This window comes from Melanostigma gelatinosum, assembly GCF_949748355.1.
Source record: "Melanostigma gelatinosum genome assembly, chromosome: 15".
NCBI lineage: Eukaryota > Metazoa > Chordata > Actinopteri > Perciformes > Zoarcidae > Melanostigma > Melanostigma gelatinosum.
Window position 1 is genome coordinate 22,830,974 of NC_136648.1, and position 26,242 is coordinate 22,857,215.

At 44.5% G+C, this 26,242-nt stretch overlaps 2 protein-coding genes across 3 annotated transcripts; one reads left to right on the forward strand and one right to left on the reverse strand.

Annotated features, from left to right (window-relative positions):
- Window positions 1-1,150: 1,150 nt before the first annotated feature.
- On the reverse strand, window positions 1,151-6,883 carry LOC306789471 (quinone oxidoreductase-like). The gene is made up of 8 exons (XM_079285437.1): window positions 6,697-6,883; window positions 4,440-4,592; window positions 4,157-4,320; window positions 3,186-3,237; window positions 2,459-2,608; window positions 2,180-2,281; window positions 1,477-1,572; window positions 1,151-1,387 (listed from the first exon to the last, which is right to left on the reverse strand). The coding sequence occupies exons 1-8, from the start codon at window positions 6,802-6,804 to the stop codon at window positions 1,223-1,225; spliced, it is 990 nt and encodes a 329-aa protein (XP_079141563.1). The 5' UTR covers window positions 6,805-6,883; the 3' UTR covers window positions 1,151-1,222.
- Window positions 6,884-7,720: 837 nt separating this feature from the next.
- dars2 (aspartyl-tRNA synthetase 2, mitochondrial) lies at window positions 7,721-25,470 on the forward strand. Of its 2 annotated transcripts, none has more exons than XM_079284976.1 (17): window positions 7,721-8,173; window positions 8,949-9,048; window positions 9,752-9,818; window positions 9,917-10,018; window positions 14,220-14,315; window positions 14,403-14,526; window positions 20,578-20,624; window positions 20,828-20,934; window positions 21,054-21,123; window positions 21,599-21,778; window positions 22,026-22,133; window positions 22,321-22,383; window positions 22,991-23,143; window positions 23,281-23,499; window positions 23,596-23,706; window positions 23,796-23,871; window positions 24,747-25,470. In XM_079284976.1, exons 1-17 carry the CDS (start codon window positions 7,999-8,001, stop codon window positions 24,935-24,937), a joined length of 1,989 nt encoding a protein of 662 aa, XP_079141102.1. In that variant the 5' UTR covers window positions 7,721-7,998; the 3' UTR covers window positions 24,938-25,470. The 2 variants fall into 2 exon arrangements, with proteins under 2 accessions (XP_079141102.1, XP_079141103.1); XM_079284977.1 differs by having other exon boundaries at window positions 23,796-23,911; window positions 24,747-24,857.
- Window positions 25,471-26,242: the final 772 nt, after the last annotated feature.

A 26,242-nucleotide genomic window follows, 5' to 3' on the forward strand; every position in this document is an offset into this window, starting at 1 on the left:
CGGTGCCTGTTGGTGCCTGTTAGCAATCAACCCGTGTGGCTGAGTATAATGTTCTCATCAACACTCAATAGAAAATCATAATTAGCCACAAAACACTACCTGGCTAACGTTAGCTCCAAAGGACAGAAAGTTAGCAGCTTGAAAGTGAAACATCTCGCTAAAGAGCCAGATATCAACTGAAATATTCAAGGTATTGAAAAAAACAGAAAATGCATTACCCACCTGATGGTGATTACCATTGTTTAATTATGCATACGTGGTGCATAATATCAAACAAAACTGTATCATCAATGAATCAAATTTCCACACAAAAGCCCTTTCAGGCCCCTGAGGGTCTGGGGCCCCAGGGCAGTAAGTCATCCAGCCTTGGTTTACACTAGATGTCTGACCTTAGAAATCCTCATCAGTTGTGTCAGTTGAAAACTACTGACTCACGCAAACCATTTCATGAGTGAGTCTCACTACCGTGTGGTCCACAAGCTGTTTCAGACATTTCTCTAGTAGACAGTCGATTGAAATGTTTATTTGTATTTATTTTTCTGTCAAACTATAACCTCATCCTAGTTGAATGATCCCCAGCAAGCCTGTGACTAACATGTCAATAAAGGAGCAAGATATACCCACAGCTGATTAGCATTCACCACAAGACATCAGAGAGAGCACCAGTTCTCTTGGTTTGCTTTCTGCCTGGCTTCAGTTTATGAACATCTACTGTATACACCTAAACCAAAGAAATACTGATCAGAGTGCGGGATCATTTAAAAGCTATTACAAACTGCTCACCTGTTGAACAGAACCCAAAGGTCCCCCCCTGCGGGCGACATGGTACACTCCACTTCCATATTAATCCATAAGAATGATCTGAGGACCCGGGGGACAGTCGTCTGTAGGGAGACTTAAACTAGGAGCGCCATCATTTACCTCTTGCTACAGCGCTGCAGCAGATACTGTGTGTGTCTAGCTTAAGTTACCTGGCCCTCTCTGGAGCATGCTCAGTAGAGACCGCTGTCACCTGAGAGGCACAGATGTCATGTTTGACTCCTCTCAGATATGAGCTTTTAATGTTAGTCCTTTCTATTACTTCCTTTTACCCAAATACCAATCTTGTTTATTCGGATCACAAAATGATTCCAAAAATGTCATTTTTTTCATCAATTTATTTTATTTACGTTCTTGACTTTTTTCCTTATTATTAACAGCCAAAACCTGTGCTATGATCACATCATCCCACGACCAGGACTCTCTTCCCAGCAGCCCCAGGACACTCAATGATATCATGGTGGGCCTGGGCAGCCTCGGTGAGCGGATACTGGGAGCCGACCACTGGACGCAGCCAACCAGCTTCCATCCCCGCGTAGAACAGCGCCGCACTCTCCTTGTTCTCCTCCTGCGAGGGGAGGGAGGGAGGGAGGAAACATACGAACATTTATGTAAACATTGTATCAGGACGGCTTGTGTGATGCCACTGCTTCGTACCGGTGTAGCGAAGGAAAGGACCACTCCCATGATGCTGCTCTCCTTAGCCATGGTGTCTCTGGGGTCGATCTCTATGGAGCCTCTGCAGCCAATGATCTACAATGAAGGAGAGAGATAAGAGCGTATGAAGGCAGGCACAGGAACGAGCTACACTGGGATACAGCTTCTACTCTGGGTAGTAGGGCCTAGCTACAGAAGTCTAGGGGTCGTTTTCACAAACCACCCTCTGGCTAAAAGTAGCTCCTAACTGGTGGAAAAATAAAGGCTGTGTCAGTCCTAACTTTTTGGTCGAAGAGTAATTCACGAGGCATTGCAGCGCTAAAAGTAGCTCCTCGGCTCCCCGAGAGAAGTTGGAGGAAGTCGAGAGGATTCCAGAGTCAAAATTTGAACAAATGTGATCTAGAGTGTTCCTCGCTGCCCCTGTATACTGATGAATATTTCATTTCTCAGTCACTGCCACTGTGAACCAATCAGTGTAGACATGATGTCATCCGTTGCAACAGGGTCAACCCCGCCCCTTCTCTTAGCTTAAGCATTATCTCTCTGCATTTTTGTGCTTCTCTTAAAAGGGACAGTTCAGCCCAAAATCACCCTCTTACCTGTAGTGCTGTTCATCAATCTGGATTATTTTGGTGTCTCTACGAGACAGCTCACACCAAGCTATTCAGACTGATAAATAGCACTGGACTGGAGTCTTACTGACCGTAACACGTCCTCCCAAGGCCAACATCTTGAGGTCTTTACTGAGGTTGACATTTGACAGCATCTCTACTATCACATCGATGCCTCTGCCCTCTGTGGCTTCCTAGAACACACAACACACACACACACACACACAGTTCATATCCCTGTAACCACCACTGAAACATCTGACAGAACTAAGAAACAAGGAATAAAAAGGTGATTAAATGTTTAAACGTGCTTCGTTCATGACGAGTTCCTTTCCTTCTTGTGTTTCTGGGGAGTGTGTGTGTGTGTGTACCATGATTTTGTCTGTGTAGCCCTCTTCCCTGTGATTAAAGGCCAGGTGAGCTCCGTTGTTGAGGACCAGCTTCAGTCCCTCCGGCGTCCCTGCCGTCCCCAACACCTTGAGACCCAGAGCACGGGACAGCTGGCACGCTGCCACACCGACCTAAACATACACGCACACACAATTACATGCAATGAGGATGTGTAAACCATTTGAATTTAAAATGTATATTCACATTGTGGCATCACAAGGGGACAGGTTGTGGAGGGGCGCTACATCCTCACCCAGGATCAGTGCCCACAACCCAAAATGGCCACCGGGCTAGAGACTACAGCTCCCAGACTGCCTCATCAGGCACCCAGCTGCAGGTGCTTAAGGCCCCTAATTGAGGCAGGGCTGGGAAACTGAATAAAGGGCAGAGGGGGTCGCACCACTGCGAGAGGAGTTGGGCCCGGAGTAGGAGAGAGGACGAACATGGAGGAACAGATACCAAGGACTTTGCAGGGTTGGATTACTTTTTTGGTGAAGAAACGACTTCCTCCTCCGGGACGCTTTATGTTTATTCATGGGCTTTTTTTTGATTTGTGATTTTTGAGTGAAAGGAACTGCCAGTGGGACGGACCAATAAACCTTTATTTTGTTTATACTGTCTGATTGTGCCTGTTTTACGCTCTCTTTTGCACTGCGCCACCCTAGGGACACCATATATAATTAGAAAAGAAGAAACAAAAAATGTCACCCCTCCACTGCCTCCATGGATGAGGACGGTCTCTCCAGCTTTGGCGTGGGCTCTGCAACACACATCAGTAAAAACACATTTGAGTCATGACATCTGTTCGACTGGCTTGTTTAAAGTGTAAGTCTGGTGTTGTTGTATATTTGACTTATTGTAAACAAATCCTTTGCAAAGGTTAAAACCAACAATGCCAATACCCTCTGACTTCCCCACTCGACCCTGAGACCTCTTCAAGAACGGTTCACAAATACATGCTGTCGTTTCATTTTTTAAAAAGCCATTGGGGGAGTGTCTTAAAGCTGCATTCTCTCTAATGGCCATCAGGGGGCGACTCCTCTGGTTGTATGAAGTCTATGAGTCAGTGACTCTACTTCTCTCTTGATTTATTACCTCAGTAAACATTGTAAACATGAGTTTATGGTCTCAATCTCTAGTTTCAAGTCTTCAATACAGCATGATGTTCATTTAGTAAATGATGCTCCATTTAGAGTCAGACCATAGAGCAGGGGATGCTTTAGGGCGGGGCTACACAGTGATTGACAGGTCTCTACCAGAGCGTTGTCCGGTCTGGGAGTTGTCTGTGTTTTCGTCTTACAACTTTAACCCTTTCAATGTGTTTTTAGATCATGAAAGGAAATTGTAACTATTTGGTTGACTAAAAATGAGTTTCCGGTTGTTCTTAGCTCCACCTTCTCCTGTCACTTGTGGTTGCAAAAAACCAACGGCTAAATGCCATGCTCAAGGATTCAGGAATGCAGTCCACAAACAGGAGACGTCATCCCCTTCTTATATACAGTCTATGCTTTCAACACACATAACTACAGGTAGGTGTATTTGTTCGGGACTATTTTCAGCATTTTCCTGTTCTAGTGGAAGCTGGTTCCACCTCAAAAAGCTGAATCACAGTGCACAAATGGAAGTAAAAAAAAAAAGGAGTGAAATGAAAGAATGCAGGTTGAGCGCTGAGGTCTTACTTGTGAAGCAGAGCCCTGTAGGCGGTGAAGTAGGGGATCCCTATGGCTGCACCCTGGGTGAAGTGTAAAGCATCGGGCAGCTTGTGGACACACTGGTCGGCTGCCACAGTGTACTCTGCATAACCTCCGGACTCTGTGGCGATGGTGAACACACGGTCTCCTGCCTGCACACCACACACGTGGAATGGATTTACTGTAGTTGCATTGAAACCGTGGATAAGGTCAACTATGAGGTCCACCGTTACTTCTGTTTTTTGTTGTGTGTGTGTGTTTTTTCTCAGACCTTTACTGCGGTCACTCCTTCTCCAACAGTTTCCACCACTCCGGCTACGTCTGTGCCCGGTGTGTATGGCAGGGGCGGCTTAAGGGGGTACGTACCAGCCCGGATGTAGGTTTCCATGGGGTTCACTCCGCAGGCATGGACACGAATCAATACCTGCAGAGAGAGAGACATGGTCGAGCTGTAGATGGAAGGATATATGTGCAGAAAATAATTATGGGGACACGAGAAAAAAAAAGGACATATCCATATCCAAAGGCCAAGCACAACTGATGATGCATGTTTCCTCAGTTCAATTGCAATTGTTCAGCAGCTCAATTTAATCCTTATAAATAACAATATCTCATATTTATTGCTTTTTTATATTCATGACCTGCACTCTGTTGGCTTTATTGCCAGTCTGTGGGCTGTGCACCCCAATACGAATGTACATTAGTGACCGTGTTTATGCATTTGAAAGTATATTGATACAGAAACATGTGCATGGCTCATCTTTCAAAAGGTGAAGCCCAGCCTACCAGACCGACACCAGAAACCTTTCACACAAAGACAAGTTACAGATTGATTTTTGGTATTTAATGTTCAATCCACTTCACAATACCACTTGGTTTTAAAGGGCAGTGGTGGGCCGTCAGGGCCAGCTAAGCCTGATCTGCTGGCCTAAACAGAATTACAAAGTTAGAGCTATATTATAATTTAATCATTTTTCATAAATACACAACATGTATTATAATTTTTTTTCCAATTAGCTTATTTTCTCATTGCACAGCTGTCTAGCTGACAGCGTTGCACATCTTTTGGCTGGGAATGTGTTTCATTTGAACTGAGCATCTTGGTGTTTGGAGCTATGCTACGCTAACCCAAGGACGCCATAGCACGGCAGGACACTACGGTGCTTTTGAAAACTTTTGGAGAAACCCGACAGCGTCCCGTCATGCACAGATTCATGTATCTGCACCGTAGCTGTTCAACTGTAGTAGGACAGCACAGAAGACCCAGGCATAAAATGCACGGCCCGCCACTGCTAAAGAGGGATGGGTATCGTTTGGGTTTTTTCCAATACCGGTGCTAAAACTATACTTTTAAAACGATACCGGTGCCTGAACCGATGCTTTTTTCTTCAAATTGAACAATATATTAACTGTTTAAAGTATACTATAAATACACATAAATACAAAACACTTGGCTTCAAACTACAGCTTCAAACTTTTTAACTTCAAACTATGAACAATATATTAACTGTTAACAGTATACTTAAATGAATATAAATAAATACAAAACACACACACTCTGTACACACACTACAGCTTCAGACTTCAGAAATTCTTATGCAGAAATATGAGCAAAATACAACACCTGTCCTCACTAATTTAATTTTACCAGTTGGTGGCGGTAATGCTCCAATTCGTCGTTTGCCAACCTCCACTACACCTCAAAGAAGAAGAAGAAGAAGAAGGTTTCGCGTGCCTGTGTTGTTGTGCTTATGAGCGGCAGCGCAAAGTACCCGGATGTCGATGGAGGAAGTCAGTAGCCTGCCAGCCATATGACAGATCTCGTTCTTTGTTTTTTTTCAATAAATCATGGCCGAAGCTTCGTCAGAATGATGGAGGGGTTTGTTTCTAAGCGCGCACGGCTCGTCCGGTTGTAATAATATTATGAGTGAGGAGCAGAGGCCTAGGACGAGCTAACCTAGGATGGAGTCATCAGAGTAGTGTAAAAAAAGTATTTCAATCGGCTCAGGCACCGAAAGGAAGCACCGAAATCTGCGTTGCATTTCGGTCCGGTAGATACCGGTCGTATAGGAACCGGTACCATACCGGCACCGGTTTTCGGTACCCAACCCTATTGCAAAGGGGTTACATCCAAATATATTCCATTCAGTAAAAAGATTATATGCAGAATATAACATTCATTGTTTTGCTTGGTTTTCACCTTAATTCAAGTTACATTGAAAGAATTAGAGTTTGACAGTAATCAGAGTTGAGTAGCCTACTGTTTTCAGTAGGGGGAAACATGCATTATAAAATTAACCAAACGTAGTAAGTTACACTTACATTATTATAATTAAGTTGTTAAAATAGTTACATTGCTTATTACATTTGAAGCTGTTATAAATCGAAGTCTGTGAGCCATTTCGAAAGTAAGCTTCCCGAAACTGCTCTTACGCAATAAGGGCGGTTATTGCAGTTGTTGTTTTCTACTGTGGCTGAACTTCCACCAGCAGACTGTGTGGTGTTGATCCAGTCAGCCTCCGTCTCACCTGTCTGTGTCCAGGCTGTGGGACAGGCACATCCGAGCAGAGTCTGAGCACCGACGGAGCTCCGAACTCACTCACTCTGACGGCTCTCATCAGCCTGCAGCCCGACATGTCCGCACACAACGACGGCAGGACAAACTTTCAACGGAGACTCCAAACTTCCGAGACGAGATGCGTGCAGCTTTCTGCAGTTTACAGATCTGGTTATAAGCGCAGCAGCGCCGCCACCTGGACAGGAGTGTACTACATTTGCAAGATTTAAAAAGGATGATTAGAATAATGTAATTGAATAGACTTCTTCTGGTACACCCTCCCTGCCTGCACCTCCAGTTTGTTATACATGTTTTCTTAACATCTTGAGAAAATAAATTCTCAGATTTGCCAGCATTTTGCAGCATAAAGCATAAAGCAGCATTTTGAGTGTATAAAAAAATGTATTTCCTCATTCAAACACACTTGAGCTAAAACATGATAATGGACCTCAGCAGAGACCTGTCAATCAATCAATACAGTTTGAACATCCAAAATATCGTCTCATCCTGAAGTAAAGTACTTTAGACCAGCTATCAAATTAACAGTTCTTATCGTTACTGCTTTCTCTAAATAAAAGGATGTCTGGTTTTTGGGTTGTAATACTGGAAACGTTGTCATTTATATGATCCCATCAAATTCTGTGCTTTCTTATGAAGCTCCAAGTTGGGATTCAACTACATATGCTGTGGAATGAAAATGTTTCCTTGTTTTCTTTTCATTCACTTATCTATTCTTCGTGATTTCTTGTTAAAATGTAATATTTTATGGTCTTTAATTGTTGTAATTTCTTGTGTTCTTTTTATTCACTTCATAAAAAGGACACAACTACTTCTTTCACATCATCATGGTAGTTGATTTTTGAATTATTTAAAGACGTCTTGACGATTTAAATCGAGTTGCAGATCGACTGCTTTGGCCTCGGTCTCTATCATGACGTCACATCCGTTTGCGTATAATCGACTCCTAAACTATATGGATTAGCATTGAGCTAACGTGTAACTCAACAGAAAAGCCCATCCACATGAGCAGAGAGTCGCGTGACCCGCTCAGCACTAGCGAAGACACAGAACCCGGAAGTTGAAGTGACAGCAGAGGTTTTTCTTATCCAACCCCCTCACGTCCTGACCCGGTCAGTGAAGACCGCTTCTCTGTGTTAGCACTCTTACGTTGAATAACGGTGTCATTACATGATAAGCTCGCTCTTCATTAAAAACAGCAGGACACGCGCTGACCGGACGGCCCAATGACTGACAGCCTTAGGTAACCTCCAACATGGCTGCGAAGAGCAGGTGTGTGCTGCGGATGCTGTTCAGTGGACTCAGAGCTCACACTGTTTGGTACCAGAGCTCAGCCTCGACCTCCCGTCAAGGACGCCCGCTGTGGAGACCTCAACTCAGACACCTGAGCTGCTCATACCCGGTCTGCAGGTCAAAGTCTTCAACCACAGGTACCATGCAGTCATTTACCATGTCACTTAGAGCACAATGACTGGGACAGTGACCCCCATACGGGTCCAGGATGTGAGTACAGCAATGAGTGGTATTTAGTTAGTCCAAAAACTCCAGGACAGGAGGCTGACGTGCCTCCTTTCATGTATCCTTTAGCATCCTTTTAGAAAGGAAAGATGATAATACCTTCCCACAATTAACCGCTGCAACGAGTTTTAAAGGGACGGCAGACTCACTATTTTAGCCCTGAGGTTGTGTTTTCCTTATGAATTCTCATTCACATCAAAAGTGGTTAGGAAAAGACATAGGACGTAATTGTTTTGACTATTAGACGGCAGCCAATGGCTCTGTTCCTTTAAGAGTCTCAGTCTATGGTCCCAGTATGGCCAACATCAGGACCTGCTCCAAGTGGAATGCAGCCGTCATTAATTGTATCAAATACACCGGCGTGTTTCCTGCAATGAAGTCGTCTACCGTGAAACATTTATATGGATTATATGTATATATTTAAATCATTATCACATTATGCATTTATACACACAGAGGTGTAACAAATTATGCAAAATCACATGAACTAATCAAGCTTATGTTTAAAGCAACAAATTGCGTTCCACTGATAGCTACACATGTGTTTGTTATTTAGTAACTCAGCAGTATTACAGCTTGTTTGGAGTCATTGATTTGGACGATGGGAATGTGTAGAAGATGACGTCATATGACCACAACAATCCCAGTTATCGTCCAGCCACAATGTTCTCCTTGTTCCTCTTCCAGGTCCCAGCAGTCTGTCGTTCAGGAGTCACACCTGTGGAGAACTGAGATCGGATCATGTGGGAGAGGAAGTCACTCTGTGTGGCTGGGTCCAATACCTCAGGTATTATTCTGTTCCTGCCCACGTTACTTTCAAACACTGGGGGCTTTAATCCCTATCCCTAAAATTATTAAAAATGCCCTGAAATCCTGTGATGTACACAGCACGTTAATTTTTACTAACTCAGCCCTGTCAGTAAGGCCTCTATTTATGGAAGCTCACAGGGACTTTATTACAATTATTATAATACTCCACATATGTATGTGTTGTTTGAGTATAAATGCAATAATCAGGACAATATTCAAATGTTTATTCAGATTTGAAAATTAGAAAGCAATGTAACCTGATTTCATCTTTTATGCAGGCAATATTTAAGTCAAAATGAAAAAGCATTTTTCTAATCATTTGAAAATTGAAAGTGTTTTACTTCACCTGCTGTACAGTGGACAATATTCAAATGTTAATTCAAATTTGACGACTAAAATGCAAAATATAAACAATGTTGCCAAATTTTTTGCGAAAAACAACATTTAAGTCGCAATAACAAAAATGTAAATGCCATTTAAAGCTCTCTCACTGGTGTTTAGGACACGCAGTGTTTGTCACGATTACATATTTATTCTACATGTCCTGTGACCTCTCCATACCTTACTGCACCATTCTATCTGGGATAAAGAGAAAATATGCACTTACATCTAAATATTACAGCTTGAGGGTTGCAGAGTTACATGAAATAGTATTCTAACCATGTTTCTGCCTCCAACAGGCAAGACCTGTTTGTCATCCTGCGAGATTTCAGCGGCTTGGCCCAAGTTCTGATCCCTCAGGACGAAGTAAGGATAAAGTACAACAAAGTTCTTTTTGCTTAGGTGGTCAACTCAAGAAGTTGTGTTTTACTCGTGTTTAACCTTTTATTTCCTGTGGTTTGAAGTCTGCGAGTCATTTGGAAGCAGCGCTGCGTGATCTCACAGCCGAGTCTGTTGTCAAGGTAACGGGAACAGTCAGAAGACGACCCGCGGGGCAGGAGAACAAGGTGTGTGTGTGTGTGTAAGACATTAAATCATGAAAAGCAGGTCCCCTTATTCATATGAGGTATGGAAACAACAGCATGTTTTACTCTATTGATTCGTCTCTGTTCACTTGTGAACTAACCTCAGCGTTTGTCGATGCCTGATTGGCTAACACTTTATTGCAGGGGTGTCCAAACTACGGCCCGCGGGCCAAGTACGGCCCGCGGTCCATTTTTAATTGGCCCGCAGCAACTTCTAAAAATATAATGTAATATGGCCCACACTTGCAACTTGCGCTTGACTGTATTGTACTTCTTAGTTTCACCACTAGGTGGAGATACTGTGTTGAACAAGGCAGCTTCTCCACAAAATAAGAGCAATCAAAGAAACGTTTAGCCCCGGATGATGACACGTCCTACACTGGTGCCGAGCGAGAACAGAAAGTTAAATGGCAGTTAGCTCAATAAGAGTATTTTTTTCCGTGCAAACAAAACACAAGAAAAAGTCACAATAGCAGCCACGAGGTAGCTCAACTCATTGCCCGCCACGGGAAACCTTTCTCAGATGGTGACTTCATAAAACAGTGCCTCACTAAAGTCGCAAGTGCCCGGAATAAATGCAGGAATTCAACAACGTTAGCGTGTCCAGAAACACAGTTGTGCGGCGAATCGAAGACTTGTCAGCTAACCTAAACCATCAAGTGTCAGATAAAGCTGTTAATTTGTTTGCGGGGAGTTGATGATCATTTCTGCATTAGGAGCTGCTTGATTTTAGGAGTCTAAAGAGCACAACAACAGGTAAGGACGTGTTTGAAGCTGTGTCAGATGCAATTGACAAGATGGGACAAGCTGTGTGGAGTTATAACAGATAGGGCTCCATCTATGAAAGGCGAACTCAGTCAGTGCTGAGTGGCGGCTGGTCAATAGAGGACGATAGGGCGCCGCCCCACCTTGAGCCACAACAAATAAAATGAATAATAATAACAATAATAAACAATACAAATTGTCAATATTTGTGTTTTTGAAATATGGAATCACCCAGTAATATGTGTAAAATATGATATCTGCGGTAAATATATGCTTTTCCTGCATGTCCTCTCTGCGTGTGCACGTCTCAGCAGCTCTGGAGAAACTGCCCAAAAGAGCAGTGAAGCAGTTTAGCCAATTGCTGATTAAAGATATAAATGTGTGACATACAATTTAGCCAATCAGCGCCCTCAAATAGATTCAGCTTGGGGCAGAATCGATTCGGGGAGTTGACGATCATTTGGGGTTCTGCCCCAAGCTGCGCGTTCCCGTCCGGACGAGTCTCTACAGGCGGGCGCGAGCTCCAGCGCGAGCACTACTCCTCCAAGACCCGTTTGAGAGGAGAACTTTGAGGAGAAACTGCAGAGCTGATATCAGATCAACCTGACCTCACAATCAGACAGCAGACTAGCAGGAAAGGGAAGCAGCACATGAAGCTACTAGCTGTAAATAAGATGTCCTGACGTGTTTGTCAAAGTGTTATTTTCTGCTTTTTTTCATGTTGGAATAAATGTTAAATATTTAACTGCAAAGTAGCAATACGTGTTTGATACCTTCATTGATTTAGCATTAAATCATACTGGGATGTTTGCTGAAATTGATTGGATGTGGCACAGCCCTACCTAGAACATGTTCCACCAGCTGCCATGGCTTTCAATATGTTTCTCTCATTGAGAGAGACATCGAGCTGTTCTCAACTCCCTTCTATTTGAACAATGAGTCTGTTCGGCTCAACATACGTGAGCAAACATCTCTGTTAAATCTGAACAAAAGCACATTGAGAACCAAATTTGGGTGAGGCGATCGGACCTGAGTGGCCCAGCCCTTGGTATATTTTTCTGTATGTGGCCCTCAGTGAAAAAAGTTTGGACACCCCTGCTTTATTGGAACAATAAATCTGAACTATAATTGGTCAATTAATTAAATTGAAATGCCAAAATAGAAACAAATGAATTCAGTGAAATACAAACTATTATATGTAATTGCATTTCATGTGTGCATTTACTCGCCACAATGAAATATAAAACATACAGATGTGTAAATGATTATATTAGTGTATAAAGCACTACAGGGTTGTGCACCAGACTACACCAGCCACCATCAGATAAAAACGTAAGATAAAAACACATCATTTTATTCTGGCTCTTATGTCGTATTTATTTTAAACAACTTTTGTTTTTATTATTTATCCTTTTATCATCTTTACTTTTTTTTTACTCTATTTTGTTTAATCAACATTTTACTGTTGATCATTATGATTTATTTGATTCTATTTTACTCCATTTAATACTTCTAACGTCCTACTACGTTTGCTCAGTCGCCTGTAAAGCACTTTAAAGTTGATGGGATTTGTGTAAAAGGTGCTTTGTAAATAAAGTTTGATTGATTGATCAACAATGCTCCCTTGCACGTCTTCTATCATACGTGTTTGATTTAATTCTAAAATAATGTAAAGACATGAATGAACGTGAGATACATGTGATGATGTGTTGTATTTCACTTTATATCTTCATGAATGTCTGAAAACCAGGAAGTATAACCACTAGACCATGAGGGAGTGCACAGGAACAAATATCCAACAATCTTTCTCAGTCGACCTCTTTAATCATATCGAGCGTTACATTGAATTGCTGTAATATGCTGATAAGTGTTAAATGTGAATGTGAACTAGAAAATGCATTTCCTGCTGAAAATGCGTTGGAATGCTGAAAGCTGAAATTAATCTCAAAAACATTGCTGAAAATAGATATCCAATTTAAAAAAAATTGCAAAAAGCTTAATAATTCAAAAAGTTGAAAGATTACAAATATGAAGTCATATCACCCCTCTCCTGAAAGAGCTGAACATTTTGATATTCCAACGGTTTCTGTAGCTTAAAAGAATTCCAGTGGTAGTGATATTTGTTGTAGTAGTAGTAGAAGTTGTAGTTGTAGTAATAGTATTATTAGCAGTATAAGTATTAGTAGCATTTGAATAAGTACTAGTTGTAGCAGTAGTGATATTTGTAGTAGTAGTAGAAGTTGTAGTCGAAGTATTAGTAATTAGAAGAAGTAGTATCAGTAGTAGTATCAGTAGTCGTAGTAATAGCTGTAGTAGTGGTCGTAGTATTTTATATAACAGTAGTAGTAGTATAATAAGTAGTAGTAGTAATAGTAAAGTCATTTTTTGAAGTAGCAGTAGTAGTAGTACTAGTAGTAGCAGGAATAGCCGTATTAGCAGTTGTGGTATAAGTAATAATAGTAGTGGTAGTGGTAGTAATAGCAGTAGTGGTAGTAATAATATTTATGGTAGCAGTAATAGCAGTAGCAGTAGTAGTAATAGTAGCAACAGCAAAAGTTGAATTAGTAGTAGTAGTAGTAGTAGTAGTAGTAATACTAGAAATATTAGCAGTAGTTGTAGTAGTTGTCGCAGTATTAGTAAGAGCATTCATTATTTCAACAAAAAAGCCTAATTTTGAGCTAAACGTTTGAATACAGTTAATCCATGGGGCTTTTATTTTGAAAGGGTGGGGCTGGGTGGGGGAGGGAGGGGGAGAGGAGACATAATCATAATGTTTGACACACATAAACAGAGGTTATTAAATGACAGGCTTCATCACAAGCAGTTCAGTTATAATTCACTCTCTGGGGCTTTTATTTTGAAATGGGGTGTGGTGTGTGGGGGAGAAGGGGAGAGGAGACAGAATCATAATGTTAGATAAACACAAACCGGTTATTAAATCAACATTGTAAAGTTTAAATGGTGTCTGTAGCTGAAAGTATGAGGAAGTTGAAGGATTTGAAAGTTGAAGAAGTTTAAGAGGATTTGAAAATATTCTCCATAGAGATCCCATTGAAAATAAAAAGCTTAATAATTCAAATAGTTTAACGGTTAGAAATATGGAAAGTCATAGCACCCCTCTGGTGAAAGAGCTGAACATTTTGATAGTTGAATGGTTTCTGTAGCTTAAAAAATGAAGGAGGAGAAGAAGAGGTGGGACGGAAGAAATAGAAGTTGAATAAAGATTCGAACAACAATACGGTAGTTGGAATGCTGAACAGCATTCCAACAATAAAGAAACAGGATAACAATAGTTGGAATGCTTAACAGCATTCCAACAATTATCTGGGTGTTCTTAAAGAGACTTCCTCTGAACGGTGGTGGTTGGCAGAGCAAACATTGGAAGAGGTCTTTTCTTATTCATCTTCTCATTGAACAGGGGATGCCAACCGGAGAAGTAGAAGTCCTGGCTCACGCTGTGGAGGTTTTTAATGTGTGCCGGAAGTTGCCTTTTGAGATTAAAGACTTTGTTAAAGTAAGTTAACAATTTTACAAATGTTCAAGCAGTTAATGTGATTTATTATCGGTATTAATCATGAATGATTGTTTTTCTGTTGTACAGAAGTCTGAGTCTCTGCGGATGCAGTATCGCTACCTGGACCTGAGGTCCTCTCAGATGCAGAAGAACCTCAGACTGAGGTCTCAGCTGGTGATGAGGATGAGAGAGTTCCTCTGTAATGTGCACGGTAAGGAGAGCGGGATTCACTTCCTCCCTCGTCTGTTGTTCATTACAGCTGGTGTTCGTCCCAAGCCGGGAAACACTGTGGCAGGTTGCTCATCCGTCACACACAGACTGACCAACACACCTTTGTCTGTCGACCTGCGTCATATTAGAGGACAAGGAGGAAACTATGGAAGCCCTGCTTCTGGTGAATTGTGGTGATCCATTTTCTAAATCTGATTTGTTTTCTCTCGTGTGTTTACTTAAGAACAGGTGAAAGGTTTTATCAGGAGAATCTTTCTTCGTTCCTTGAATGTTTTTTTTCGTATGTGAAACGGGGGAAAGGAAAGTTTGAGAATTCTTTATTGTCAGGACCATTTTTTCAAGTGTTTGTTGTAATTCTCATTTTGGCCACAAGAGGCTGACGTGCACCACTACTCCATGTTCTGAAGAAGACTAACAGCATCCATGTTTTCTTCCAGGTGACTTTTAATGTCTCCATACACAGATACTGCATGTTAGGAAGTTATGTAACATTACTGTTGTGTCTTTCTTTTGGCTAGAAATGTATTTCTATCTGCCTTTAGAGAAAATATGAACGCTTTAGTCCTCTTTAGACCATAGTGCAGTGGTGCACTTCAGCCTCTTGTGGCCAGAATGAGCATTACAACAACCAACATCTTGACAAACCTTTTTATTTCACCTGGCAAAACGAAAGTTACGAATGTAACTACGGTTCTATGAATCCTGGATGACCGCCAGAGGCAGTGCTTCACACTGGATATCTTCCGTCGCGCGCATGCGCAGGTCGAATATTTATATCAACAAAGTCACGTGTGACCTCGGATGACCCCCGTCGTCTATAAGTTCCGGTGTCATCCTGAGCTCAGTCCTATGGAATCTTCTCGCGAGTTCACGGGATTCTGAGTGACCAAGAACTCTGGCGGTCATCCAGGATTCATAGAACCGTAGTTACATTCGTAACTTTTGTTCTATTTCATCCTTACTGACCGCCAGAGGCAGTGCTTCACACTGGATGACTTATACCAAAAGAGTCACGAGGAAGCACAGTAACTACCTCTTATAGCTCCGGCAGAGAAAATTGGCCAAAGAACCCTCCCCAGTGGGTGAGGGTTGGCAACGTTAACTCTGTAGTGTTTGGTGAATGTGCTCGGTGATGCCCATGAGGCCGCCGCACATATATCCCCCACAGGCACACCACTCAGGCCCCGGATGGCCGAGCGCAGCCGCTCGCCTTGTATGTATCGGCAATGGCCTCCACTATCCACTAAGCCCTTCTTAGGCTCACCATAACTGACTATGCAGGCGGTGGCTTCCACATAAGCTCTGAGGGCCCACACTGGGCACAGCAGCCTTGACCTCTCCTCCCCCGATGGGGGAGGGGGGGGTCAACTTTGCCAGCTGGATAGGCCGGTTTATATGTGAACGTATCCACCCCCTTGGGAGAAACACTGCCGTAGGCCAGAAAGTGGGATTGGAATGCCAAATCCGACCCTCTAGTTGCGACAGGAGATCCCTCCTGTCGGGGAAGAACTCTGACAAGCTTATAGCAAAAGCAGAGGGAATGGTGGAAAGGCATAAAGAAGATCCTCTGGCCACGTGTGAGCCAGGGCATCTTGACCCAGAGGGCTGGTCCTCTCCGTCAGGGAGACCCAGTGGGGGCAGTGGGTCGACACGTCTGGATGCAGCCGCCACTCTCACGGTGGAGGCTTGTAACGGAACAGGAAAACCACAACCTTGTTCCATTCTCCTGGTGGGTACATTGCCCACAGGCTGGTCAGGCGAGGGGCCTCCCAAGTCAGAAGGCCACGGTGATCCCCGTAGCAACTTCTGCAGATCTGGTGCCCCATCGATAGTTCATGGGAAATCACAGCAGAGGTGCTGTCCACCGGACAAGCACATGCTTTCCCTTCAAACATGGAAGGAAGTGCTCGAGCGCTAGCTCTAGAACCTGGACCTGCGGTCTTTCAGCAGACAACTGCCCCCAGGCTGTCCTGTTCTGTCACACTGCACCCCGCCTTGAGAGGCAGGTATCTGTTGTGACAATCTCCTGGTGGAATGGAACCGAGCCCCTGGGGCTCGGTTCCTGGGACACTGTTCGCCAGATATGCACTCCCTCCATGGGGATAGTGAATAGGCACTGTTTCGATAATATTATTGCCCTGTATCTGTGCCACTTGGCATCCAAGTGAAGGCTGTTCAGCCATCCGCAAACCCAAGGGAACGACAGTTGAGGCAGCTGTCAGTTTACCCAATAGTCGGAGAAAAGGATGTAGGGCAACCGTCTGCCCCCTCGGAAGAGGGAGAGGTTGTGGGGGCCGTTGGCCACATGCTGGGGCGACAGACAGGCCCTCCTAGGGCCACACTAATGAAGGTTATGCTCTGAGAAGGGCTCAGGTAGCTCCTCTCCATGTTCACCTTGAGGCCCACCGGGCCACGTGAGAGAAGGCGAGCAGTGTCCTGTGGCGCCTGAAGCCGGGATGGCGCCTAGGTCAGCCAGTCGTCTAAGTACGGCAGTATGTTCACGCCCTGCGATTGCAGGGGGAAAGGACAGCAGTAACACACTGTGAACACCCATGGGGAGATGGGAGAGTCCGAATGGAAGCACCCAGGACTGAAAGTTGTGGTGATGGACCATGGGAACAGGCGTCGATAGACGTGAACCACTCTCCCTTGGAAATCCGCTGATGGGAGAAAGAACCCCGACAGCCGGCCTGGAGACATCTCCTGGCACCCCTGCCGGGGGGACGGGGACGTAAGTAGGGTTGTATAGGTAGCGGTCTGGCCTCTCAGCAGGACGCCGAGGCCTGTTGCGGCTACTAGGGTAAGCTGGAGGCTGAGAAAACGGCCTTGTGGGCCAAAGTGGGACCCCTAGGTCTGGGGGTGCAGGCATGTCCCTGCAAAGACCAGAGAACTGCTGCCTGGTCTGGCTAGCTCTAACAGTCCGCTGAAGCGCCTGTACAGCAGCTGACTCGAACAGCTCACCAGGTTCCACTGTGACAGTACGGAGGGTCCTCCTACATGTCTCAGATAGGGGTGACTGCGCCAGCCAAACCTGGCGGCGAGTCTGAACCAGGGTGGACATCATACATCCACGTTCCCTCAATATGAGCGCAAACGCCTGCAATGAAGCATCACTGAGCAGAAGCGTCGAAGTAGCCCGCTGCAGAGAATCTGCGAGGGAAAGCATGAGGTGGGAGAGGGAGTTGTCGATACGGTGCACAGCGCTGCTGTGTCATAAGCCCTGGATAGCAGGTCATCTTTGACCCGACATTGGGTCGAGGGTACCTGGCATCGGGCCTCAGAGTCTCCTCAGGGGAAACTGATGGACGCCATAGTCGTCTAACTGGCTGGCATACGTGCAAGGCCAGATTTGCCACATCCTGCATGGTCTGATGTAAGGCGGGAGAGAGCCCTGGTGTCTCCACCATGCACGCAACTCCCTCAGATATTCCTCGGAGGGAGGAACAGAAAAGGTGGTGAGGGCGGGAAGGCGCCTGAAGAAGGCACTCACAGGTGGATGTTCCAGCTGCTGTGTATGCCAGGCGTGCAAGCGCCATACAAATGACCAGGGTAGGTTGGGCTGGATTCAGCTGCCCTGACAGGGGGAGGTAGACCTCCCGCATCAGGTGTTCCACTTCAGCCAGCCTAGCAGACCTTACTGCTCAAGGCGTGATGCCGCAGGTCCTGCCTGGGTTCTCCGAGAGGCCCTGCCTCAGAAGCTCGAGGCTAGGGCAAGAGGTCAGGGCCGTCCTCCGGCTGAAGAGGAGCTATACAGGTCCTACAGCCGGGAGAGTTTAACATGGCCGCGATTCTGGTGGAACCCTTGTCCCACTAGTTTATGCGGAATTCCAAATCAGTCCGAGCGGGAGCGCTCTGCTGAATGTTGAGAGAACATCAGTGTCGAGTGATCCTTCGGACACTCTTCCCTTGGCCAGCCGCTGCGGATATTGGTGACCCACCAGTTAGCCTGAGCGAGAGCACTCTGCTACTGTGGAAACAGGTCAGGCAAAGTCCTTATAGTGAGAGGGGCGAGGACACTCTTCACTAAACTAGTTGCTGCAGATATTGGTGTCCCCCCAGTTAGCGTGAGCGAGAGCACTCTGCTACCGTAAAAAACGGACAAAAAAGAACACAGTCCGTACAGTGAGAGGGGAGCGAGGACACTCTCTTCACTAAGATAGTTGCTGCCGATATTGGTGTCCCACCAGCTAGCTTGAGCGAGAGCACTCTGCCACTGTGGAAACAGGTCAGGCAAAGTCCTTATAGTGAGAGGGGCGAGGACACTCTTCACTAAGCTAGTTGCTGCAGATATTGGTGTCCCACCAGTTAGCTTGAGCGAGAGCACTCTGCCACTGTGGAACAGGTCAGGAAAACAGTCCTCATAGTGAGAGGGGAGTGAGGACACTCTCTTCACTTGGACAGTTGCTGTAACTCTTGGTGTGCTACCAGTTAGCCTGAGCGAGGGCACTCTGCTAACTGATATCCGCTACCGATATGTCCATAATGTTTACAACAATCAATGGACACAATCCGAGTATTAGCTTAGTCTAGTTAGTCGGAGCGAACTCGACAGCCGTAATGCGTAAAAACCATCAATGGGCACAACCTCAATGTTGATTTAGTATAACTAGCATTCACAGAGTTAGCCTGAGCGAGCACATTCCGCTAACTGTGATCGTTGTAATGCTACAAAGTTGATGGCCACAGCCCCAGTACCAGCTTTGTTTAGCTAGTTTCCCACTGAGTTAACCTGAGCGGGGACGCTCTGTTAACTGTGACAGCTGTAAGGCTACAAAGTTGATGGACACAGCCCCAGTATCAGCTTTGTTTAGCTAGTTTCCCACTGAGTTAACCTGAGCGAGGACGCTCTGTTAACTGTGACAGCCGTAAGGATACAAAGTTGATGGCTACAGCCCCAGTATCAGCTTTGTTTAGCTAGTTTCCCACTGAGTTAACCTGAGCGGGGACGCTCTGTTAACTGTGACAGCCGTAAGGATACAAAGTTGATGGCCACAGCCCCAGTATCAGCTCTGTTTAGCTAGCTTCCCACTGAGTTAACCTGAGCGGGGACGCTCTGTTAACTGTGACGGCCGTAAGGTTTACAAAGTTGATGGACGCAGTCCCAGCTAGCATCTCACCAAGTTAGCCTGAGTGAAGACACTGCTAACTGCGAATTACGTCAGATGTAAAGATTAAATCTCAATGGACACAACGCCAATGCCGATCTAGTGTCTCACCAACTTTGCCTGAGCAGGAACACTCTGCTAACTGTGATAGCCGTAACACTGTGAAGGGCGGGCCGACAGCGTAATTCTACGCTCTCGTTAGCGCGCCACTCGATTAACTAGAGCGGAAGCGCTCTGCCAACCGTGGAACAAACAACTGTTATAGAAAACAATGTTAATCGATCTTACCGATTGCTGTCATCACGACTTAGGTGGCCCTTATCAGACTGGTGACGACCGATGATAGGGGCGTCCACCAGTCCGGGGCTCGATGTCCGAACGCCGAACACACCGTTCCCTCCGAAGAGGGACAGCTCGTCGCAGCCTTTGGAGGGCGAGAGAACCGCAACTCCGACCGGTGGTCACAAGGCTACAGCGACGAGCTCTAATATGTCTTGATCGTAGACACATCCTTGTTTATGCTACCATGGTAGCTAACCTGCGTCGCGAGAAGATGAAAAGGACTGAGCTCAGGATGACACCGGAACTTATAGACGACGGGGGTCATCCGGGATATCCAGTGTGAAGCACTGCCTCTGGCGGTCAGTAAGGATGAAATAGAACCCGTTTCACAGATGGAAGAGAATAGATGAGCAACTTAAAAAGGTTATCTTGACGAAACCTTTTTGTTTCACCTTGATCTTAAGTAATAACACCGGATCATTTTGATAATGGATCACCAGAATAGTTAATTTTTTCTCTCTTCCTCTCAGAGCTTCCATAGAGAAGCATGAAAACACTACACATCATTTACATAGCTGTAGATAGAAAACAGTAGAATCCAGGTCCTCATCGTTTAAGCGTGTCTATGCTTTTGTCATTTGAAGGTTTTGTGGATGTGGAAACTCCGACCTTGTTTAAAAGAACACCAGGGGTAAGAATGTCCTTTATCATTTAAATATTACAAGGACACAGAACCAAAGTCACTTTAACCCGTCTTAAACAAACAGACATTCAAAGGAGCTAAGAATTTCTCTCTTTTATAATCAGTTTGGGTAAAATATAATTTCTCTTAAATTTAGGAACATGATCTAATCTCTGCTTCCCTCAGTCTCTGTTCATTATTTTGTGTTCCAGGGAGCCAAAGAGTTTGTGGTTCCGTCCAGAGAGCCGGGCCGGTTCTACTCTCTGCCCCAGAGTCCACAGCAGTTTAAACAGCTTCTGATGGTGGCTGGTGTAGACAGGTGGGGTGAAGGCCTGAGCACAGGAAAACTGTACTGTGGTGTGTGTGTGTGATCTTTTGTTAACAATTCAAAGGAGTTTAAGAAGTCTTTGTCTATGTTCATTGTTGTCACGGTGACAGGTACTTCCAGATGGCTCGGTGCTACCGAGATGAAGGCTCCAAACCGGACCGGCAGCCCGAGTTCACCCAGGTAACGTGGAGGCGGAACGGGGAAAACACTGACAAAGTGCTTTTTTTTATCTGACAGGTTTTATCTTGTGACTTTATTGTACCTTTGTATGTTGATAGTGACGGATATTGGAGCTGAAATATTCCAGTTTCATCCAGACCAGACTAGAATACCGGGAAATTCGGTATTTGTTCCCATACTGGGACTCATACTGGGGCCACCTGGGTGAAAACTAGGCATCGCTAAACCATAATGGAACTTAGTCTTTGTCCAAAATATTACTCAATATTATAAACGCCTCATTCATCACATTTCTTTACATTTGATAGCTGGTGCTGGTTTGAGGAGCACAAAATATGTTTCTTGGGTCTAGATGCTGACTTTGTCCTGTTCTTTGATCCAGGAGTGCCTTGCTCGTGGTCCTGGTGTTGACTTGGACGTAGCTAGGTGGTTTCACAGTCCTGACCCGTGTTCATCCTCTCGTTATCTCTCCCAGGTAGACATAGAAATGTCTTTTGTGGACCAGGCCGGCATCCTGTCCTTGGTGGAGGGTCTTTTACAGGACTCCTGGCCTGCAGAGAAAGGTCCCATTACGGTCCCTTTCCAAACCATGACATATGAAGAGGCCATGAGAGACTACGGTGTGGACAAGCCCGACACCAGATTCAGTATGAAGGTGGGCTGTTTGAGGTTTTTTGTCACCGAGATGATATCAGAACGGATCTTTCTGCAGCAGAAAGGAATTAAGCTCATTACATGAGTGTAATTACTGTTCTAACATCAGCCGTGGAGATTTGAATTGTAAGATAAGACCTGAATATACAACTCACTGCTGTCAAAGGCAAGTCATGTTCCTCTGAGTATGATATACCAGCATGTTTCTGACTGTTTAAGCACTCGTGTCTTTCTGTCTGTCCGTCCAGCTGATCGACCTCCGACAGCTTTTCTTATCCACGGAGATTGAATTCCTCAGATCAGCTCTCAGCCAACCGGGAGGCTCCGTCCAGGCCGTCTGCGTCCCCAGTGGAGCGGTAAGACCAGAACCTGTATAAAAAAAGAAATCCATCAGAGCATGCTGGACTTATAATGCAATAATGATGAGAACCAAAGACAGAACGATGCTTGAGAAGTAACAGGCTTTCTGATATCTTGCCTTTGTTGACCTGCGTCACAGCTGTCGGACTCACACGATCCTCTCTGTCTCGTGTTTGACCACAGAAACTGTTTGCTGGGAAAGATTTGGAAGAACTGAAACAAACGGCCAAGACTCAGTTCGGCCAGGTTGGTTTTGTTTGTCCTTTCTCAACCTCTATTGTCTTGAGATTTGTTCTTGTGATGGCACCATTTCATGTTCCATCAATTTCTTGTTGTTTTGTATGAATGCGCCTTGTAGCAAATACAAGCTTTGAAGCATACAAAGTTGAACGAGCTTCAAATCAGCATTTCTTGTTAATATTGATTATTTGTGACATTAAAAAAAAGCATCCGTCAAAGTTGCAAAACCTCTTAAAGGGATAGTTCGGATTTTTTTAAAGCGTGTTTGTATGAGCTTCTTCTCCATAGTCAGTGTTTTACTACAGTAGATGGAGTTTATAGAAACAGACAGGAGCAAAGTAATGTACTGCTTACCAAATCTATATCAGTTTAAGTGTACGTTCTATCTAGAATATCTTCACCTCTTTACCTTGCTGTCACACGGTCCTCACTGAACTGAACTTATCTATGATCTCTTCAAAGCCACAAGACTAATTTGACAAAAACAGTAACTTTACCTCACAAAACAAGGGAGTTGCTGCCTTGATCAGTTGTTGCTTTTCTCTTGTGTGACTTTGGTCTTTTAAAGGAATAGTCATTTATATATTTTATGCCTCATTTATTTTGTCCCAAGGAGCTCAGCATGGTGCTGGTCAAAGCCGACGGGACTTTGAAGTCTCCCCTGAAGAAGCTGCTGTCTGTCTCGGCCACAGACGAGCTGCTGCAGAGGACCGGAGCCAAACCAGGAGACCTGGTGCTGATGGTAGCCGGGTCCCTCCACACTGTGGTAAGAGACCCACTGACGTCAAGGGGAAAAGTTATTAACATGACGTGTGTATATGTTGATTCTATCTCCTCATGCCTCTCCAACCTTCCCCTTCCTGGCTCACGGGTCCTGCTATGCCCCCACCGCTCCGCTCGCAGCGCCCGTTGCTGGGTAATCTTCGTCTACGGTGTGCGGAGCTCCTGGAGTCAGGCGGCGCGTCAGTCCGCGACCCCTCAGCCTTCCGCTTCTTGTGGGTTTTGGACTTCCCCCTCTTCTTGCCCAAACAGGAGGAGCCGGAGCAGCTGGAGTCAGCTCATCATCCATTCACTGCCCCACTGCCAGAGGACACGCAGCTACTCTACACAGAGCCACAGAAGGTAGTCACGTAGATTCACTCTTATGTCAGCGTCTTCTTCTATTCCTTTTTGCAACGGTTAGAAATAATCATGCGCGTCATGTGGGATGCATTCCAGGCACGTGGTCAGCACTATGACCTGGTGTTAAACGGCTGTGAGATTGGAGGAGGCTCCATCCGCATCCACAAGGCCTCAGAGCAGCTTCACGTCCTGAAGAGTGTCCTCAAGGTCAGTTTTTGTATACCTTGAAGTTTTAGAATCAGGTTGAATAAATGACTGGTCATAACTGCTTTTTATCCTAACTGTGTCCGCTGCAGGAGGATCCCAGTCTTCTCTCTCACCTGCTGGAGGCTCTGGACTCCGGAGCACCCCCACATGGAGGCATTGCTCTGGGTGAGGTCAACTCTGCACTTCACTGAGCTGGTTGAGCAAAGTAAAAAGAAAAGAAACTGTATTGCTACATATTTTATTTCATTTTTCTTGATTAGGATGATCCCTTAAGCAAAAGGGTTTACCTCCAAACTAGATCATGTCCAGGGTCCATATATTGAATATGAAGAATTGAGCAAGGCGTATTTGCTCCCAGTCGCGGATTGACCTATCTGGCTTGTTTCCCACAGAGTAAGATCTGATTCAACTTTGACACGGGTCGGAGACCGAAATCTGCCAGGCAAAATAGAGAAATTGCGAGCGTAGGGTTGTAAACATGTGCTGCGGGAGCTAGCAGGGCTAGCGGGCTAACAACAACAGCTCACAGTTTACACATCTATGAGCTGCAAGTTATTGACATTGCAGTCGAGCAATACATTTCATTCAGATGAAAGTAATGATAGATGCAAGGTTAATATTGAAGAGCAAACTTCACTGAAAATGAAACTATTAATACATCGAAAGAAAAACACAAAGTACATAGATCAATTACAGCCGGCAAAACATTTCTAAATACATTTCTAAATTACAGTTTAGTAGTTTAGTATTGCATATCTGCCAACGTGTGCTCCACGTCTTCTCCATACCACATATGTGTGAGAGGCCAATGTTGGTGGATGAGGTATCAGTTGGGCTGTAGCTGTCAGCTCCCGGCCTCTCTTCAGATAGCAAGCTCAACAACTGCTTATTACGCAGCATCAAAGTTAGCAGTGTTAGCTACCTTCTGTTGGCTTGAGGAGTCAATGTGATATATTTAATACTGCTACATTCATAAGCTAAAAGGTGAAAATGGTTATATATCTATGAAGTCATTTTTGCACTCTTCCATGCTTTTCTAGGTTTGGACCGACTGGTCTCCATCATGGTCGGCGCTCCCAGCATCCGTGACGTCATCGCCTTCCCCAAGTCATTCCGGGGTCACGACCTCATGAGCTGCGCCCCTGACTTTGTGTCTGAGGAGGAGCTGAAGTCTTACCACATCTCTGTCATATGGCCAGCAGAACGAGGAGCAGGAGAAGAGGGGAAGTGAGGCGGTAAAGAAGGAAGCAATAAGGAGACATCAGAGGAAGGGGTGATACCTGATGTGTCAGATCTTTGCAACCCACACAGCAGAGGATCAAGAGGACAATGAGACGAGATGAGCAGACAACCAGCTGTGAAGACCTCTGTCAGCCAGCCGGCAGATGTGAGGAGGAGGAGCTGTGGCTTTATCTCAGTAATCTCACTTTCTAATGGAAGAGAAAAAGGGACCAGCAGACATTATGGAAATCTGAAACATTAACTGGTTAAACAAAGAAGATTGTTTTCAAGTCTCACTGACAGCTAACAACACTGATATGTTGGTTTATAGATACTGAACCTCTGTTGTGGTGCTTAGACCAATGCCTCGTACAATCTGTCTTTAACAACAGAAAGATTTATATGAACAATTTCCTCAATTTAAGGACGAATAGCTCAACTGAATCTAAAGAGCTGCTTATTTTGTATTGGTTTGTGTCACATGATGTTGTTTCAGACAGTGTCTCACCTTGATAAGAATAAACATCTGGATAAACTGTAAAATCCACAGCCCTCGTTCTGTGTAAAAACAGCTGAAGCGTCTTCCAAATGTAGTCTTGTTAGCATGTGGATCCAGATGGTGTTCCCTCGCTGAGTTATGTGAAGGGATAGAAACACAAAGAGAGAGTATTGCACCATGATGACTTCTGAAGTTACTCATTTGGAACGAGCACCGTCACTTATACTGGAATCGCTTTAAGAAGGAAACCTTTTGTGGTTATTGAGGACAAGAGGAACAATTAACATTAACAGCAAAACTATTTCAACGTACTTATGATTATTGCTATGAGACAGACTTGGACAATGTCAACCTATCTTTTAATGTCATACTTTCATATCATACAAGTTTACAGGGGACAAAGAGAAATGAATGTCTGCTCAATTTAGAAACTGCAGATACAAAATGGCACACTAACCTAGGACTGCATTAAAAACATGGTTTGAATATTCCTGGTAGATAAGATAATGACCAAAAATGTTCACTTCACGTGTAGATACATGTGCTTCACTGCACTTGAAGGGCCGGTGGAATTTGTTTTATGTGCACCATGAGAGAAAACTGGACCAGATTTACTGAGGCTTTACAATTCAATCCAATTTTATTTCTATCTCCCATTATCACAAATTTACAATCTTAACAACATAAAATAAATGCCATCTTCTGTCCTTGGACCCTCGCATCAGAAAAGGATATACAGTATGTATATAGATATATATATATATATATATTTTTAGACTGAAAGACAAGAGACAATACATATACATAACAACAAGA